The sequence below is a fragment of the Empidonax traillii genome, unplaced genomic scaffold (genome assembly GCF_003031625.1).
Source record: "Empidonax traillii isolate 1590-97213 ecotype Southwest subspecies unplaced genomic scaffold, ASM303162v1 scaffold733:size745334, whole genome shotgun sequence".
NCBI classification, from domain to species: domain Eukaryota; kingdom Metazoa; phylum Chordata; class Aves; order Passeriformes; family Tyrannidae; genus Empidonax; species Empidonax traillii.
This window is the reverse complement of record NW_020955926.1, coordinates 656167-673903: the sequence shown is the minus strand read 5'-3', so window position 1 is coordinate 673903 and position 17737 is coordinate 656167. Positions and strand designations below refer to the sequence as shown.

General features: G+C 42.5%; 1 protein-coding gene across 1 annotated transcript; it reads right to left on the bottom strand.

Moving 5' to 3' along the window:
- Positions 1-1974: 1974 nt before the first annotated feature.
- Positions 1975-16885, bottom strand: CAT (catalase). Its single transcript, XM_027900487.1, has 13 exons — positions 16642-16885; positions 12179-12350; positions 11137-11247; positions 9949-10079; positions 9214-9318; positions 8675-8800; positions 8343-8534; positions 7333-7485; positions 6418-6556; positions 4966-5096; positions 4352-4459; positions 3950-4036; positions 1975-3571 (listed from the first exon to the last, which is right to left on the bottom strand). The coding sequence occupies exons 1-13, from the start codon at positions 16705-16707 to the stop codon at positions 3506-3508; spliced, it is 1587 nt and encodes a 528-aa protein (XP_027756288.1). The 5' UTR covers positions 16708-16885; the 3' UTR covers positions 1975-3505.
- Positions 16886-17737: the final 852 nt, after the last annotated feature.

Here is a 17737-nt window from a genome sequence, read left to right as displayed (position 1 = left end):
TCCAGCTGCTCTGGGGTTGGAGTTTGGCTTTGGGTGGAGCTCCAGGGTGACCAAGACCAAGCTTTCATCACACAACCAAACCCCAGGCTCTGCTCAGCAATCCAGGCTGTAAAAGTGTCATCATTAACAGGGAACCATCAGGACACACTTCAGTTGTTATTTTTACACCCCTGCCTCATTGTTCAGCCTTGATTTGCTTTCCCAGAGTGTGGAACTGTGCACCCTTTTACAGCTTTTGAGAGCTCAGGGCTTCTTCAGGAATGTTCTTTGGTCTGACTGATCCACCCCCACAACTGAAATCACTCTGAACGAGAAAACCTCAGGATTTTTCATGTGAGAGAAACTTCCACAGGAAAAGCACATTGAAATGGCACAGAACAGGAACGTGAGATTTGCGTGTGCCTCAAATAGCTGTTTGTGAGATGATGGCACAGCACAGACCAGAAGTCTTTAGTTCTTAGGCTGGATTCAAAAACTGAGTCAGAATCCTGCAATTACTGGAACACAAACCACAAATCTGGCAAAACTGCCTTAATTTCATGTAAAATAATCAAAATAGAGCCTTAGTTCTTTTCCAGATCTGTCCAAAATGGCCTTAGGCAACTGCTTGGGTTGCACCCTCGATGCCAACAGAGTCCAGGCTATGCTCAAATCCACCTCTGCATGTCATGACCTGCGTCCTGACCCCACAGTTTTGAGCCCAAACTTCATTTCAGATGAAGTTCTACAATACTGCCTGGGGGGGAAGGTCAAGCTTTACCATGCACTGCAAATCCTCATGTAATGTACTATCAAGAGGAGATCAGAACATGCAACACATCTCTGGATTGATTTCCCTCTGCAGGGCTGCTCTGGAGCCCCAAACCCCACACCAAACTACACTCAGAGTGCAGAAATGCCAGAGAAGGGCTGTCTACCAACCCCTGCAGCAACCAGGGACAGACAACCCTGCTACAGTCTGATCCAAACCCAGCCCAGCCTTCTCCCCTGGATGACATGTACCAATCCCACGAACTCACTCATGTCCTGACACAGCTCACCTCCACAAATGACGTCTGGGAATCTGCTCAGGTTTCTTGGATACTCAAGGTTGAACATTTTGGGAAAGGAAAAACAACCTAGGAATAAAGGCCTACGAGGAGGAGAGGAACTCTTGGAGAAGCTCTAATTTCCAAAACATTAGTTTCAAATTCATTACCAATGCCACTGCTACAGATAAGCATCTAAAATAAAACAGAAATAAGAAAAAATTGAGAAATTCTCCTCTACAGATCACTGAAAATCGTAATGACACAACCTGTCATGGGAATGTCTGATTTTAATTGAACAAAACCCAAAATCATCGTGTTTGAGATTGTGCCACGTCAACAGCCTATAAATCTCACAGTAAGTAGCTGTAAATGGATTTATTGTCTCGTTTGTTTGAAGAAACAGCATTATTGTTCTCCCAGTGTTACCCAACCCTCTGAGCACCTTCTGAGAAATCCAAGTTTTCTGTGTGACACTTGTCATGGCCAGTCTGGCAGCACAGCACAGGTCATTTAAGCACAACTGTGTGGTTGAAATGTGAGTTTTCAGAACAAAGGCAGTTGCAAAATGTACACACAACCTACCCAGCCCATCCCCTGTCTCCTCATCACTGCACAAGGTGTCTCTCCTCCTCATCCCCTGGTGCTTGATTTTCTTTAACTTAAATTTTAGCCTAATTTTACTCTAAATGACAGCAGAATGTATTGATGATGGTTATTTATGGGCGTGGTCTGATACCTCACAATGTACAACAAGACACACAGTTCCTTACCTGGGAAAGAAAAAGTGGGGATTTAGGAACAAAATAACTACATTTGGAAACTGATACCAATTACCCAGAACTTCAACAGCTTCTGCACCATCTCCAACAAAACCTGATGAAGTTATGAACTTGATTAAAACACACAATTTGAAGACACTTGCACAGAACACAAGTTGCCAAGAGATTTTTAAATTCAGTTTATTTCAGAAGTAAAAGAAGACAACAACATAATTCATTTAGCAGACACAACCAAAATTAAGATTAGGCCTTGTTTACTCTTCTCCAAAACTCACTAGGATTCAATGTTCCAGCAAGAAATATTCCCACCTAATCACGTAGCTCTTTCAGCTCCCACCTGCCTGATCAGGTAAAAATCCAATGGAATTCCAGGATACAGCAGGTTATCTGTTCGTATTATTTTACTGCACCTCTATACTAGATGATTTTACGCTATATGTTAGTAGATAAATGACTTGCAGAACAAGTAGCTTTCTACTTAATTTTAATTAATAGTTTTCTAATTTGATAGAACAGCACTTAGTATGCACATTTCTTTATCCATCTGCCATCACTTCTGAGAATTCCCACTTAGTTGCCAAATCAGGAAATAATCCTGTTCAAAATACAACTCAAGACAGACCCAAAAGTGCATTGAATACTGAAAGATGACCCCTAAACTGCCATGATTTGATTTTTTTATCACATTTGCCTGAGTTAAGAGTCAGTAGCTGGGCTCTGAAACGCTCTGTATTTAGCCTGGACACTGACTGTATTAGGTAACATTAAACATGCCTAAAATCAGGTTTTATCCGTATTTTCTAGACACCCACATTCATAAGAACAAAAACAGAATTTCAGGAACCATTTGGAATAATTTTGAAAGGCCTTGAGTTGAATTTGGCCAAGATAAAAATATCTGTGCATGTGGAGGTTAATATGTCAAACAGTCAGCATATCATTATTTTTCTATGTAAATTCTTACAGATTAGAAAGAACAATTTACCTCCCTACCCCTGAAAGGACTGTAAGATGTAATCAAATTTCTTGGAGAGTGTATGGAACAAGAAAATATCCTTTCCTCTGTCCCCTATGTCAGTTATATCCCAACCAAGGATTAGCAAGCAAAGATTAGCTTAAAATACATATTGGGATAAAATTTACCTATATTCAGACTAAATTTTGTAGTGAACTTCATTTCTACCATAAGGAACGAGACATACCAACATTTTACCCCAACTACTGCACAGCATTTTACTTCTGGAAGGCCCAAACTGAAATTTCAAGGATGCATTTACAAATCCATACAGATAACTATTTTATTAGAAATAATTGAGTAACATCAGTTTTTTAACATTACAAGTTTATCCATAAGGACAATCACAGTGTCGTTACAGAAATCCTACCGAGTGATTCAGCCAGGAAAGTTTGGCACAACAAAATCAGACAGTATTTTGATTAGAAGGGAATTTCTGACCGTGAATTGCCTTTAAAACCACCATACCGAGCAGTAAAGCACTGGTGTTGAAAGGCACTGTGGGGAGGATCATTACCTGGTTTCCAATACAGATTAAAGCACTTGCAAGCTCAGTAAATCACACCTGAGAACACCCCCGTGTCCTGGGCCAAGATCTGCTACATTCATGGACGTGTTCAACAGGCTCCTGTGCAGTTGCAGGGACGCAAAATCCACAGAGCAAATCTCTGCAGGATGTTTTACAGGTTGGATCTCTCTTTGACAGACACACGAGAGGTGGACTGTGTGTATGTCCTAATCACATCCTAAAAATAAACAACAGTACCGTTAAAATTAAAGAACTTCAGGGAAAAAATGAGCACTTGAGTCAATGTTGTGGTTCCTCGGAGCAAGGCTTGTGGAAATGCTTCATTACCATTACAAAGAGGGGTAATTACCCTGAACACATCACAGGTCACCTACAGTTATTTTCCAGAAGCCTTACAAACCCCAGCTGACACAAAGTAATTGCACATCATTGGCAATCAACATTTAATTGAGTGTTATTGGAGTGATGTGTCCTTATTTCGTAATTCTACATGCACTGACTTCTGGCCTTTAAATCAAATGGGAATCAAGACCAATTTCTCATGTCACTGGATTTACAAGAGAAGCCAATCAAAATCTAACTACAAAAACCATACCTTTTTCCCACTCTCAGCATTGTATTTGTCCAGCAAAGCCTGGATACAGGCACCGTAGTTAGGATGAACATCAGTGAAGTTCTTCACCTAAACAGGAAGGCAGAACAGAAAAGGCAACAAGAATTTTTTCCTCCATTTCATACATATTCTTGACTGCTCTGTGGTTTACAAGCAGCATTTGCATCATAAGGAAGAAAAGGAGGATGAAATCTCTTTTCTACAAGTTTAACTCTGACCAGCCAGAAATGAGATATGAACATCCTGAATCACTGTTTCTACTGTCTCATCCTAGAGCTCACTCCCAATTTAAACCAAGTTGCACTGGGAAGGATAAAGATCCAATCCCTCCCTGCCCCTCACTGCCTTTTCCCTGTTTAGAGCAAAACCAAAGAGGCCACTTACAGCTCGTTTCTGGATGAAGAGCTGTGCATCCTTCAGGTGCTCAGCAATGTTCTTACAGAGCCTTTGGCGTTCTGCCTCGTTCAGCACTTTCAGGTAGAATTCCCGGACCTTGCCATTGGGGAAAAAAAAAAAAAAAGGGTTATTTGGAAATTCCCAAAAGCAAGCAGCTAGAAAATACTCAAAATACTTAAAACTCAAAAGGCAACCAACCTGTGAGGGTTTTCCTTTGGTAAACCTGCTACCCATTCCTTCTGGTTCTAACTTGAACTAATTGTTGCTTATGGAATTAATGAAAACAAATACTGCTGTTCGGATCTAATTCAGGAATTGAGGATCATGGCTTGACACACTCTAGTTTGCATATCTGCAGATACTACTGGCAAGAAGTCAGGTCACAGCCTTTTACATACTGATGCCCAAAATATGGATGGCAGAGGCCTGGGAGAATTTGCTAATTGTCCTGCCAGCACCAAGTCAGTTATTCACGAAACTGTGCTGTGTGGAGACCTCCAGCCCAGCCCAGATGCTTCAGAAAGAAGCCACATGTGCAATGACACCGTTAACATTCTCTGCAGTCACCCTGTAAACCCCTCCTGCCCTTCCATGCCCCACACCTGGGTCACGTTGTCCTCGTTGGCACTGTTGTAGCGCTGCACGTCCCCCGACACGAACACTCGGCTCTCCCTGAGCTGGGGCTGATCTTCCGGGCCAGTGAAGCTATTGGGGTAATAATTTGGGGCACCACCTGAAAACAGACAAAAACAACCCCCAAAAAGCCCAAACAATCAGATGCCAGCACTCTCAGATTAAGCCAGAGGACAATGTTCTTTGCTCAGAAGAACACAAGCTTCCCTGTGCTGGGGGTGTATTTTAAACACAAACCTACAGAACTGCATAAAAATGAACTTATTATCTGTTCCTGGACAACAGCAGCTGCTCTCAAGTTCTTGTTTTTTCAAATATTTCCTTCTCCTCCCTCAGCAAGTGCCAGAATCCCTAGCCCAAGGGAATGCATAGTTTGGCATGAGCCACAGCTTAAGTACATCCTTGTTTACTCCCAGGTGTAAAAGAGTCACTCTTGGGCAAACACTGACAAGACATGAGCTGCTCATTTCATTTTCACTCTTGCCTTTCACAATCCTTTGGAAATCAGAAAAACAAAGCAGTTTAACGAAGTGGACTGAGCCTATGAAAGTCAGTCTTTAAATTTAACGGATGCAAATATAGATTTCTCAAAGACATTTAGGCCACCTCTATTGTTTTTAGATTAGATTTTGCCTCTAAGTAGAACAAAGAGGTAGTAATCAACTTCTGTAAAAATATTTCTCTGACATATTTCTTCATTTCAAATAGTTAATCTAGAATTTTTTCAATTAAATCCCCTTTACCAGGCATGTTTCTAGAAGTCTTTAAAGGAACATAACCTAGGGACAAACAATACTGAATGGATTTTACTGCAGGTGTTCTCCTGCAACCCCCCTTTCTCTTAAAGACCTATTTGTTAAGTTTTTAAACACATCTTAAGCTTCACTTGGTTGTTACACTGTTAAACAAGCTCCTCATCCTGTATCCAGACATCCAAACTCTCCTTCCCTGGATTAAGAGCAGAGATGTACAACCACTCTAAACAAGGATGCAAAGATGACAAACATCCTAATTTCCAGGTACCAAAAGCTTCCTTCCCCCCCGCCCCCCCATTGCTTACAAAAGGAATAATTTAGTCCTTTTTTAGAAAGCAGAAGTTACACACATCAATTTGAGAACTCCTTTTATTTAAGCTTATCAACTACTGGAAACAAGCCTGAAGTTGTGAAAGGAGCACCCATGAGCTTCTTTAAAGTCCTAAAAAAACAGATGTAGATAATATATCCTGTAATCTACACAATCAAACTTCTGTTTTACAGGAAGTTGTGCTTCTCAAAACTTGTACAAGACTGACAAGAGACAGAGTGGATACACAAGTAAGAGTGGTGAAGGCTGGGAGTTCTGAAGCTGGGGAAGTGAACAGGAAAGAATTCTGCAGTCCATGCACAAGCATCATTATTGAAAGGTATCTTCACACCTACCTTGGTTGTCAGTAACAGTCATTGGCCCATCCCTCTGGTAGTTGGCCACACGGGCTCTGAAGGGGCAGTTCACGGGGATCTGGAGGTAATTTGGGCCCAGGCGGTGTCTGTGAGTGTCGGGGTACGAAAACAGACGGCCCTAAAATGTCACACCCAGAGGAGAGATGGCTGCAGTGGGGCATGGCAATTCACAGCACTGAACATTACTGCATTTATTTTTTATCACTGAACTGAACCTGCAGCACTTCTGGTGACACACAGATGCCAAGACAACAGACTAACTCTGACTGTGAAGTTTGTGGGAGTGAAGAGAGGCCAAAAAAGAACTGCATGATGGTTCAAGGGTTTATCCAGTTAAAACTGTCAAAATACCTTCTTGTTTCCACAGATATAATTTGAAATAACAATTTGAATTTAATCTGAAAAACCATAACATGCAAATATCCATGACTCTGCAACGAGCCTTATCAAACACTCTGAGCTGTAAGAAATCCAATACCACTAAGAATAGTCTTGTGGTTTGTATCAGGAATTGTTTATATCTGTATTTTAGAGCACCAAAGTCCACCTCTTACTCAGAAAAGTTTAGAATTCTGAGAAATGCTGTAAAAACATGAATAAATATGCATTGCTGCCTTGGTTTCATCTATCCTAGACTGACAACTTCAGTAACTGTTGCAGATGCCCTCTAAATTCCAGATTTTCTCTTCCTTTAGTTCTGTCCCGTTCTCCTTTAATTTCAATTCCGCATGAACACATCAATAAGCCACCACCACGAAAAACTTAAATAGATAAATCAGTTGGTTTTGATCCATCAGGTTTACTGCTGCTACACAAACAGGGACAGGAATGTTTTCATTAACAGCAGAGCAAACAGTGCTCACCGGGTCAGATCATACACACGTTGCAGTTTACCTGCAGCATTTTATCAGGGCTGGGTTCAATCCCAGGTGGCATGTTGCTGGGATCATATGCCATCTGTTCCACCTCTGCAAAGTAGTTGACAGGATTCCTGTTCAAGACCAGCTTCCCTACAGGTAGGAGAGGGTAGTCACCATGTGGCCAAACCTGTAAGACACAACATACACACATTAAAACCAACATTACTACGGTATCATCCAGCTTAACTGCCAGACAGCATTTGCCTGATTTAAGCCTTGATTGAGAAAATCCATTCCTGCATTTCTTTTTTGCTAACAAACATTGAGAAATGTCTTATTTTAAGAAGTCTTTTGCAACTAAGACAGAGTATTAATGCAACTTATTTCATCATCCCAGGATAATCTCAGCACTTGAGTACTTAAATCAAACACCCTCAGGGGCTTGAAAAACTGCCTAGGAATGCACTTGTAGGTGGAACTGGTGACACAATTGTTTTCAGCTACTTCAAAATGTTTAACTATCCTAACTGGTATTGTCTTTGTCACCTGAGCCAGTATTTTCAGGTTCAAAAAGTCTTCAGCCATCTGGGGAGAGCAATATTAAAGGGGGAAAAAAAGTTTATGCGAGGATTTTCCAACAGGTCATTCCTATGAACAGCTGCTGGGAGTCTGACAAAATCAGACCAGCAGGGCTCAGGGTGTGACCCTCTGATCTGAGATCACAATTCTGAAGTGCCATCCAGTTCTGTAATCGAGCCCTGTCCATATTTCATTGAGGAAGAGTCACATCAGGTACAACATCACTGCAATTTCACCTGCAGAACTGGACTCATCATAGAATGAAGAGCACATTTATAAACTAGAAGGGAAGAATAAAAAGGCCAGACTAAGCTTACTGATAGGAACTAGGAAGAGAACAGTGCTATTCCATGGAAACTGGGACACTTTTTTTACAGGTAAGCTCAGTTCTGGCATTTGCTACGTTATCTCCTGACCCTCCCTAAACCAGCTGAAACAGAATATTCACAACAGGATCAGAGGTACCTTAGTTACATCAAAGGGATTAAATGGAAACCTCTCTGCTTCTTCAAAGGTCATCACTTGAATGTAGAAAGACCAGGAGGGATAGTCCCCCTTGGCGATGGCGTTGTAAAGGTCACGGATGGCATAGTCAGGATCAGTAGAAGCCAATCTTCCTGCTTCTTCTACAGACAGGTTTTTGATGCCCTGGTCAGTCTAGAGGCAATAAAAGCAACAGCACCAGTTACAAAGTATTACAGAAATCATTAATCAGAATGAATTCTAACATGGTTTTTATCCAACATGATGCATAGCTCTAATACATCAATGGGGAAAAACAAAAAAAAGATCGATACCTTGGCATGGAATTTGCAATAAACTGCTCTTCCCTCAGCATTAACCAGTTTAAAAGTATGTGATCCATATCCATTCATGTGGCGATAACCATCGGGAATTCCACGGTCACTGAACAGGAAAGACACCTAAAGTGAAGGGTCAAACAATATTAAAGGGCTCATGGGATCAAACATAAGGTGATCATTCAAGACTAAGTTTGTTCATTGCTTTAATCTGTATCACTGGAAGCTATGATAATGTTAAACTAGAAATTTCTCAAGGAATTCCCAGTTTGAGAGTGTTAATGAAAAAACTGTTTTGGTTTTGCACTAAGAATAATTGGGAATTAAATCTTTGTGAAGTCTTCTGCCCACAAGAAGTAGCCATAAACCTCGTGGTAATGTTATGTAATGTTATGAGCTTCCCCATTAGCACAGATAATTTAAATTACAAATATAAATAAGGCTACATAGACTTCCAGATCAAACATGGAGAAAAGATAGTTAGAAACATGCTTCATAAAATGGTTTTACTAAACAAAGTCAAAGGAGAAGCTCACCTGATGCAAGGACTCAGGGCGAAGACTCCAGAAGTCCCACACCATGTCTGGGTCCTTCAAATGAGTCTGAGGGTTCCTCTTTTGGCTATGGATAAAGGATGGGAACTAATTTGTCCAGAAGTGGAGGAGAAAAAAAACAAACAAACAAAAAGAAATTATATGAGATCAAGAACAAGACAAACAATTTTTCAATATGTTTCACAATGGAAGAACAGCACATTGAAAATTGAGACAGAGATGTAAGATCCCTGAAAAACCTCCTACTGTCACACCCCTCCTGCAATCAGTTCATTCACAGACCAGTACAACTGGGGTAAAGTCAAGCACTTACATTTAGGATAAACAGGTTGTTCAGAGATAAAGAATGTTTTCATTGTGTGATGGATAAGGTGAGAGGTAAATCTTTTCAAATTTGTGTAACTTTACTGAGTATCTGACTTATAAATGAATGCAAAGACACTAGAAAACATCCTACAGAAAGCTGTTAAACTTACTAAAAGATCAAAAAAAACCCAGATTTATACAAGGAATTTGCAAGAAGCTTTTAAAGTAAAAATTTAGAGTGAAGAGTACGAAATCACATAAGTCATCAACCATTAGTTCTCAAATTCCCTTTCTTTTTAGTAACATCTTTTCGAGTCAAAAATGTTCAGACCATGTAACAAAGTTTAACAGGTTTTACTTCTCAGGTGTGAATGAACGTTTGGACTCTTTCCCAAAGTCCCTGGTGCTTACCAGCATTGCATCCCGGATGAAGAAGATGGGAGTGTTATTTCCCACCAGATCCCAGTTCCCATCTTCCGTGTAGAACTTCATGGCAAAGCCTCGAGGGTCACGAACTGTGTCAGCTGACCCAGCTTCCCCAGCTTGAAGAAACACACGGACACACAGAAGTCTTAGGAGAGGAAATGCATCCAAATTGTAAGCAAAACCCCATAAAACTTGGAAATAGGCCACTCAAGTCTTTTCTACACCAAGGAATTTTAGGCACATTTTCAACAGTACTTCAAAGTGTGACCAGAAACCCACCCAAACATTAAAGTTAAAAGAAAGAGAAACAAGTATATCCACATGAACCAATTATGTGTGGGATTTGCATTATCACTAAGAGAGACATCATGAGATTATGAGGCTGAATCATCCAAAGCCACATTTGTTTCTGTGCATCAAATCCCAGTGTGAAAGCTCCCCTGGAGAAGGCAGCAATCTACCCAGCGTGCCTCATAAAATATTATGGAAGGCTTGTAATCCCTTAAATTCCTCCTGCTTCATTCAGGATGGAATTTTCAGTGGGTAAATTCTACCAGAGCTGAAGTGCCAAGCACAAGCTGAGCACAGGTGTTCCAGAAGTGTTCAGAATATACTGATGAAATCAGTAGGATGCTCATCCTCTCACTAGAAAAATCTGTGTTCTACAGAATGTGTTCAAACAAGGGAGGGGAAGGGCAAGGGAAGGATGCAACAACTCCTCCAGCAGCATCCACAGATCAAACTCAGAGTTTATTTCTGGAAGATTGTTTCTTTTCCTTTGCCCAGGTTACATCGTTCCTCCCCAAAACATTCCCAGGACATAAGAGATTACACCTATTTAATTTCCAAGTGTTAAGCTGCAGTGTGCAAGTGTTGATTATGATCCAACAAGAAACAAAGCAGGCTTCCTGTTGGAAAAAACACAGTGCAGGCCACCCTCCCTCTCACATTTCAGACAGGAAAGTCTCTCCTGAGAGCTCTGACAGAAGGAGGCAGAAGGTCTTAAATTGAAATGAAATTTAAATTCATTTATTAATTAATTTTAATTTATTTACATTCAGAGGAGGACTTGGTTGGCAGAAAGCATTTGAAACCACTTTAACTACTGCACACTGTTATCAGGGGAACCAAGGCACACATGGAAGAGGGCACACAGCAATTTTAAAGTCTTACCAACAGTGGAGAATCGAATAGCGAGGGGAGTTCTTTTCCCAATGTGCTCAAACACTTTTGCCTTGCAGTACTGGGTGATATCATGAGTGACTTCAAAATAGCCAAAGGCTCCTGAAGAACAGGAATTCCAAAAGATCAGTTCTAGGTACCTTCCACTCATCTGTTACTCTACTGTGGTCCCACACACAACTTCAAGTCAGAAGCAAACATGGGAATACAGCAGTTTAAACACAGTTCATCCCCATGCACTGAACACTCCATTTATTCTCACAAAATGGAACTTGTTTAACACTCTGTTTGCACAGTGCTCCCTCTCTGCTCCTTAACTGATTGTTAACAGCTCTCAGCAGCAGCACAGGAGATGCTCTTCTGCCAAGATCTGCGTGTTTATCTCTATTATTTCTTTAATCCTGCTATGTGTTGCAGAATTTTTGGTCCACCTGCAAGCTGGATGAAGCAACAAAACTCTTCTCACCCCCACAGAGCAACTTTTCCCAAGTACATTCACATTACAAATTCATGTGCTGCTCCTTCTAGGGCAACTCGTAACAAAAATCAGAGGTGATAGTTCTACCCTTCTAAGATTAATAACAAATTTTAAACTGTTTAGGGTTTTGAATTAAATATCAGATCTTCAGCTTGCTTTGGCAGACAGATACATTGGAAGACAAAGCCAAGATTCTCTATTAAATAACAAGCAAACCAACATTAAAATAGAGATGATAAGTCTTCCCTTCCAGAGGAATGGGATACTATGGAGGAACAGGCAGAGGAAGCAGAGATTGCACAAATACAGTAAAAATCAAGTAACTACATTTTTTCTACCTAATTTTTTTAAACAATTTTTCAGTTCTTCAAGTTTTGGCACTGAGTTTGTTTTTTTTTAAACCGGGCCCTAGCACTGTTGTTTATACACATTTATTATAACTGATAGCACTAAATTATAAATAACATAATGCAACTTATTGCCACAACCTACATGTTACCTGGAAAGCTTTTAACTCTGATTCTACACAAAGAAGATACATAGGTTTAAACATACCTGCCCCTTTTGCATGCACGACTCTTTCAGGAATCCTCTCTCTGTCAAAGTGAGCCATCTCATCAGTGAAAACAACATCTTGGACAAGCAGAGGTCCCCGGGGCCCCACTGTCAGAGAATTCAGCTTATCCCCTATGGGGTTCCCAGCACCAGTGGTCAAGGCATCTGGTTTCTGAAAGCAGGGGACAGGAGATATCAAAACCAGCCCTCTGGGTTTAAATCACACAATGTGCAGACTGTTCAACCATTCCATGTCACATCAACAAGTACATGACAAAATGACTTCAGTTTCTGGAGGTAGTTACAGAAAATATAGGTGTTAACTACATCCCAGCACTGTGTCTGAGCTGGTTAAGAACAAGAGTTCAACTCATGTATAATCCAGGAATGTTTGCCATGGTTCAGAAGTATTACTTGTGGAGACTATCAATCTTGCTTCGAAAAAAATTGGGATGGGAAGAGAAAGCTAAAAAAAGCTGCTGGAAAATAACAAGGGAGAACGGAGAGGAAGAAGGAGGTAATGTCAGTACAGGGACAGAGGCATAAGGAAAGAGCTCCAGTCCCACAGCAAAAAGACTAAAAGGGGGTATCCATCATTACTGTTGGTCTGGAAGAGCTATGGAAAAGAACAGGAACACCTGAGGAATCATCATTCTGACTCCTGAACCGTGGAAGGACCAAGATCAACACAAGCCCTACAGCCAGGAAATGTCCTGTCAAAATGACAGCAATCACAACTTTCCTTTTTTTTTTTCCTAATGTTGTTATTGTCTATAAAGAAACTGCCCAAGATAACCCACATTCATCCTTTCCCCCTCCCTTCCACACCTTAAGAGCCCAAGTTTTATAGGCTACTGAGAGCAGCAGCATCTTGTTCAGCAGGAATGACCCTGAAACTGCAGATGAAAAGGGATGGTGAAGAGAAGGAAAAAGCCTTCACTTCTCTATCAGCTACTTTAGGGGGTTCCAGTTTTCACACTGACCACACAAGTTCTGCTTTAAGGGGTTTAATTGCTGTAAACACACACAATTCTGACAGATTTCTTTCTTCCCCCAAGAGGCAACCCACAAAGGCAGGGAAAGCACAATTATTCACATCCACACCCAGAGCTCCGGATGAGGCAGAGAATACAGGGAATTACAGACACTTTGTTCAGCTCAGCTACCTGAACAACCACATAAAAGACATTTGGCAGGATAACTGCATTTCCACTGTGTCCTTGCTAATATGCAACACACACTCCTGCAGCTGGCTTGCACTCCCAAAATACCCAAGTTCTTTATTCTGCATTCACCACTTCGTTAGCATAAAGCCATAAGCATAAATTCAATTCCTTCAGGATGCCTGGAATTCCCATCTACACTGAAATGTGCACAAACATTTTAAAAGACAATATATAACAAACAGGCCCACGATGCTCAGAAACTCACAGGTGAAGTTTCCACTTCAGCTTTGTTTAAAGTATTTTAAGTCAAAGCAACGTCTGCTCAAATCAAAACATGATCTACGGTTTGTCATTGGAAATATTCAAGAGTAGAAACTGCTCTCAGTGGTTTTTCCACTGCTTATTTATCACGTGCCTCCAACCTTGTATTTTGTTTTCTCTGGTTCATTTAAAACGGAGCAATTTCACCGCTCAATTTGAGAAATCACCTGTTTAGATTGTTTAGCACAAGTTCTTCCATCTCCAAGAGCTAAAGTCCTCAAAATTATGTCCTACAGGAGACAAATTAGCCCCCTTAAATGAGTAAACTTTATTATGCTTTGGCTATCATCTTCATTTGTAATGGCAGCTACAGTTTCTAGCTGAACTTTTTGAATCAGAATTTAATTTCACATACTAAAGCTGGAAGGACACCACCATATTCCAGGAATTCACTAGTTTTGCTGACGAAAAGCTTTCAAGCCTCTCACAGATAAAACCCAATCTATTAGTTTTTCTAATCATGGATTCATTGAGGGGTTTGTTGTATTGACTTAATCATTTAGGACAGGAGAGGTTGCAGGAGTGAACAGATCTAATCAATAGCATCCTACCTGTGAATGTTCCTCTCCAACCTCCTCGTGTCATTATTCATGAGACATTTCCTTCCTTCCCACGTGTTCTGTGTGCCCAGAGCATTCCACTTCACCCAAGGACAGCTAACGACACAAACACCCTCTGTACATCTGCAGCACCTTCTATGAATTCTGACTGCTGTCATTCCAACCGAAGCCAATTTGGGGACTGGATTTTGGGAACTCTGTCCCAACATCAAACATAACTCTTAAGACCTCTCCAGTCCATAGGGTGACTTTTCAAAGCCACTAAAATTGATGTCATCTTGAAGCACCAACCAAGTTTCACTCAGTCCACAGAGAAACACAGAAATTACATGGAATTAGAGCTCTGGTTACCTCAGAATTCATCAATTCTAAGCAGCCCAGTAGGTTTAAACACACCGAGGCAGAACTATAATGCATATTTTACATCTGTGACCTTTTCCTCTGCAATGACCTTGCAACAGCTTGGTAAAAGACAGGAGGGAGGGGGAAACGTATCCTTAAAGAGAATTTTTGATTCCCTCATGCCTTTAAAATATCTGTGAGATTATCTTACGGGTAGAAAAATAACCTTTGCATATTAGTTGTAAGCCATGCAACAAAGAGCAAAGGTTTGTAGAGGTAACACAGCCCTTCCCAGCCCAACAGGTCTAAAATCCACTTCATCTCCAATACTGACATTTAGGACTCCTCGCAGTAGTTGCTAAAACCACAACTTATTGAAACTGAGACCATTAAAAAAAGTAACAGCTTTGTGGCTGTATACAGTCTCTTTTGTTTGTGCAGGCAGATTTTCTGAAAGGTCCTTTCTGCTGTTCTCATTGGAATTTAAAAATATTTACTTTTTCAATGGAAGGATATATTCACTTTGGTTTCAGGATAACCCGTGGGGCACACAAAATAAGTTCTATCAGTGCAAAGGGAGAGGAAAAAAACACACAGGAGTTATAAGAAGAATTCTCACACTACTTTTGGGCTTTGATTCCTGTATTTTCATATGGTTGGGAGCTGCACACAGCCCAAACCTTAAAAGATAAGAACCTGTGAATCTGCATTTGTATTTCATTACAGCACCAACCTGCCACGACAGAAAGAAAGGAAACAAAGCCAGGAGAATTTTAGTCACTGCTGTTGTAAACACCACACATCAAAGTACACACTTCCAGGCATTACTGATACTTTGTACCTTATACAACTCACTTTAAAATTCTAATAAGTCCTCCCCTACTTTCTATCTTCAAGTCTCATGACTCCTTATGCAACGCAGACTTTGGGTTGCCTCCCAAATCTCCAAATTAACCTTGGCCCGTTTTCAAGTGCTGCCGTGTTACAGAAAAGCCGACATCCCTACAAAAAGCATTACTCACGGATAAAAAGGAGCTATTATGACACACACTGGGACTTGGTGAAGTCACAACTCAGCAGGTAATTCTCACACAGCACCTTTCAGACGTGAGAAGAATAAAATAAAATTGGGATGACTTAACATACACAGCCAGTGGGAAGTGAGGCGTCCACTTCCATCTTATAAGATTTCTGCTTAGTTAAACCAGCGGGAAGGCTATTTAATGGAATATACACATTTCTGTCAGAAAATACATCTAGAAACTGTCACAGTGATTTGATGAGGAACGAGGGAAATCAAATCTTGCAGCATTTATACATTTACTCAAATATCTTGGAAATATTCTATATCTTCAGGTGGCTGAGTGCCACGCTCTTGGTTACCTGCTCTTCTGATCTCGGTCAACTCACTTCACTGAATCACAGAATCCCAGAACGGTTTGGGTGGGAAATGACCTTGAAGACCATTTACTTCCAACCCCCTGTCATGGACAGGGACACCTTCCACTAGACCGGGTCGCTGGTCAAGACCCGTCCAACCTTGGACACTTCCAGGGATGGGGCAGCCACAGTTTCTCCGGGCAACCTGTGCCAGTGACTCACCACCCTCTCAGGGGAGAATTTTTTTTTTTCTAAAAAATTCACTTCAACCTGGCCAGCAAATACCGCTGAACACACTTCATCTTTTGCATTATTCCCCGGTTAAAATTCCACTGGGTTGTACGGATGTGATAGCAAACTGAAATGCAAGGATTGAGAAAAGTCGAGAAACATTAACACTGCCTGTGCCCAAGGCCCTGCCGGCCGGGGCGCAGCGCAGCCCCGCTGCTGCCTGGGGGAAATGCCGGGGCCGGCAGCGCTGACCGCCCGTGCCGCTCGGGGCCAGCTGGCAGCTCCCCTGCCCTCCGTGCGCCGGTCCCGGCACGGGCATGGGCCCAGCCCGCGGGGGCGAGGCCGGCACGGGCCGTCCCGGGCACACCGCGCACAGCGAGCCCCGCATCCCCCGGAACCCTCCGTCCCCAGGGCTCGCCCGCCGCCCCCGGGGGTGCGAGCAGCGGGCTGTGCCGGCCAGTACCTGCGAGCCCCGGTGGCTCTTCCACTGCTTCAGCTGGTCCGCCGCGTCGTCCCGCCCGTCGGCCATCTTGCGAGCGCGGGCGACCCCCGAGGCAGGAAGGGCGGCGAGGAGGGAAGCGGGAGCGGCGGGACGGCAGGAGCGGAGGGGCTGCGCTCGCTCGCAGCGAAGAGGCAGCGCCGGAGAGGTCGCCCCGCCGCCTTGTCCCCGCGCTGTCACCCTGTCACGGTGTCGCCCTGTCACGGTGTCGCCCCGCGGGACCCGCGGCTCCCCCGGCTAGCGGGAGACACTGCTGCCCCCGGCGCTGCGCCCGCCCCCCGCTACCTCCTCAGCCAATAGAACCGCCGCCAGCCTCCAAGGGGAGTTGTGATTGGTCAACAGGCACGTCAATCGGGCGCCGCGAGGCACCGCCCTCCACCCCGCCCCGAGCGGGCCGTGAGGGGGCGGCGGGCGCTGCTCCGGCCCCCGTTGTTGCAGAGCAAATAACTAACATGGAGCAATGAAAGTGCTTTTTTTTTCGGCTCTGATTTCAGTTTTGAGATGCCGGAGCTTTCTACAGCCCGCTGAGGGGGGAGGTGTTGTTAAGGAATTACAGGCGCAGGGCGCTGTGAAAACTGCGCTTCCTTGAGGACTTTCAGAGGCAGGGTTGGCTTCTGCAGGAAAAAAGATGTTTGTAAACTGCAAAATCGAAGTGACCAAACATACCAACATAAACTCTATAAATGTATGACTATATAAATGCCCGTTCTTGTGCCTTAAATGAGGCACGGGTCATACATCGGTCATAATCATGTGCACCCAACAGTAAAGAGTATTTCTTTAGAGCTCTGAGTGCATATCCTTAAAAAAAAAACCCCAAAACACTTCTGAATTAATAATGTGGTTATACTTACAAATCATGAGATAGATAATGTTCTCCCACTAGGCACTGATAACACTGTTGGAGGTCTTCTGGCTTTGTGCCTAATTCATGTGCCACAGGCAATAAAAGTGGTTAACAGCCGGTTATTTTTCCTAATTCTGAGGTAAAACCTTTGAGCAACATGAATATTCTATCTTAAACCGCTTATCTGCGGGATTATGTTTACATTCTTTTCTC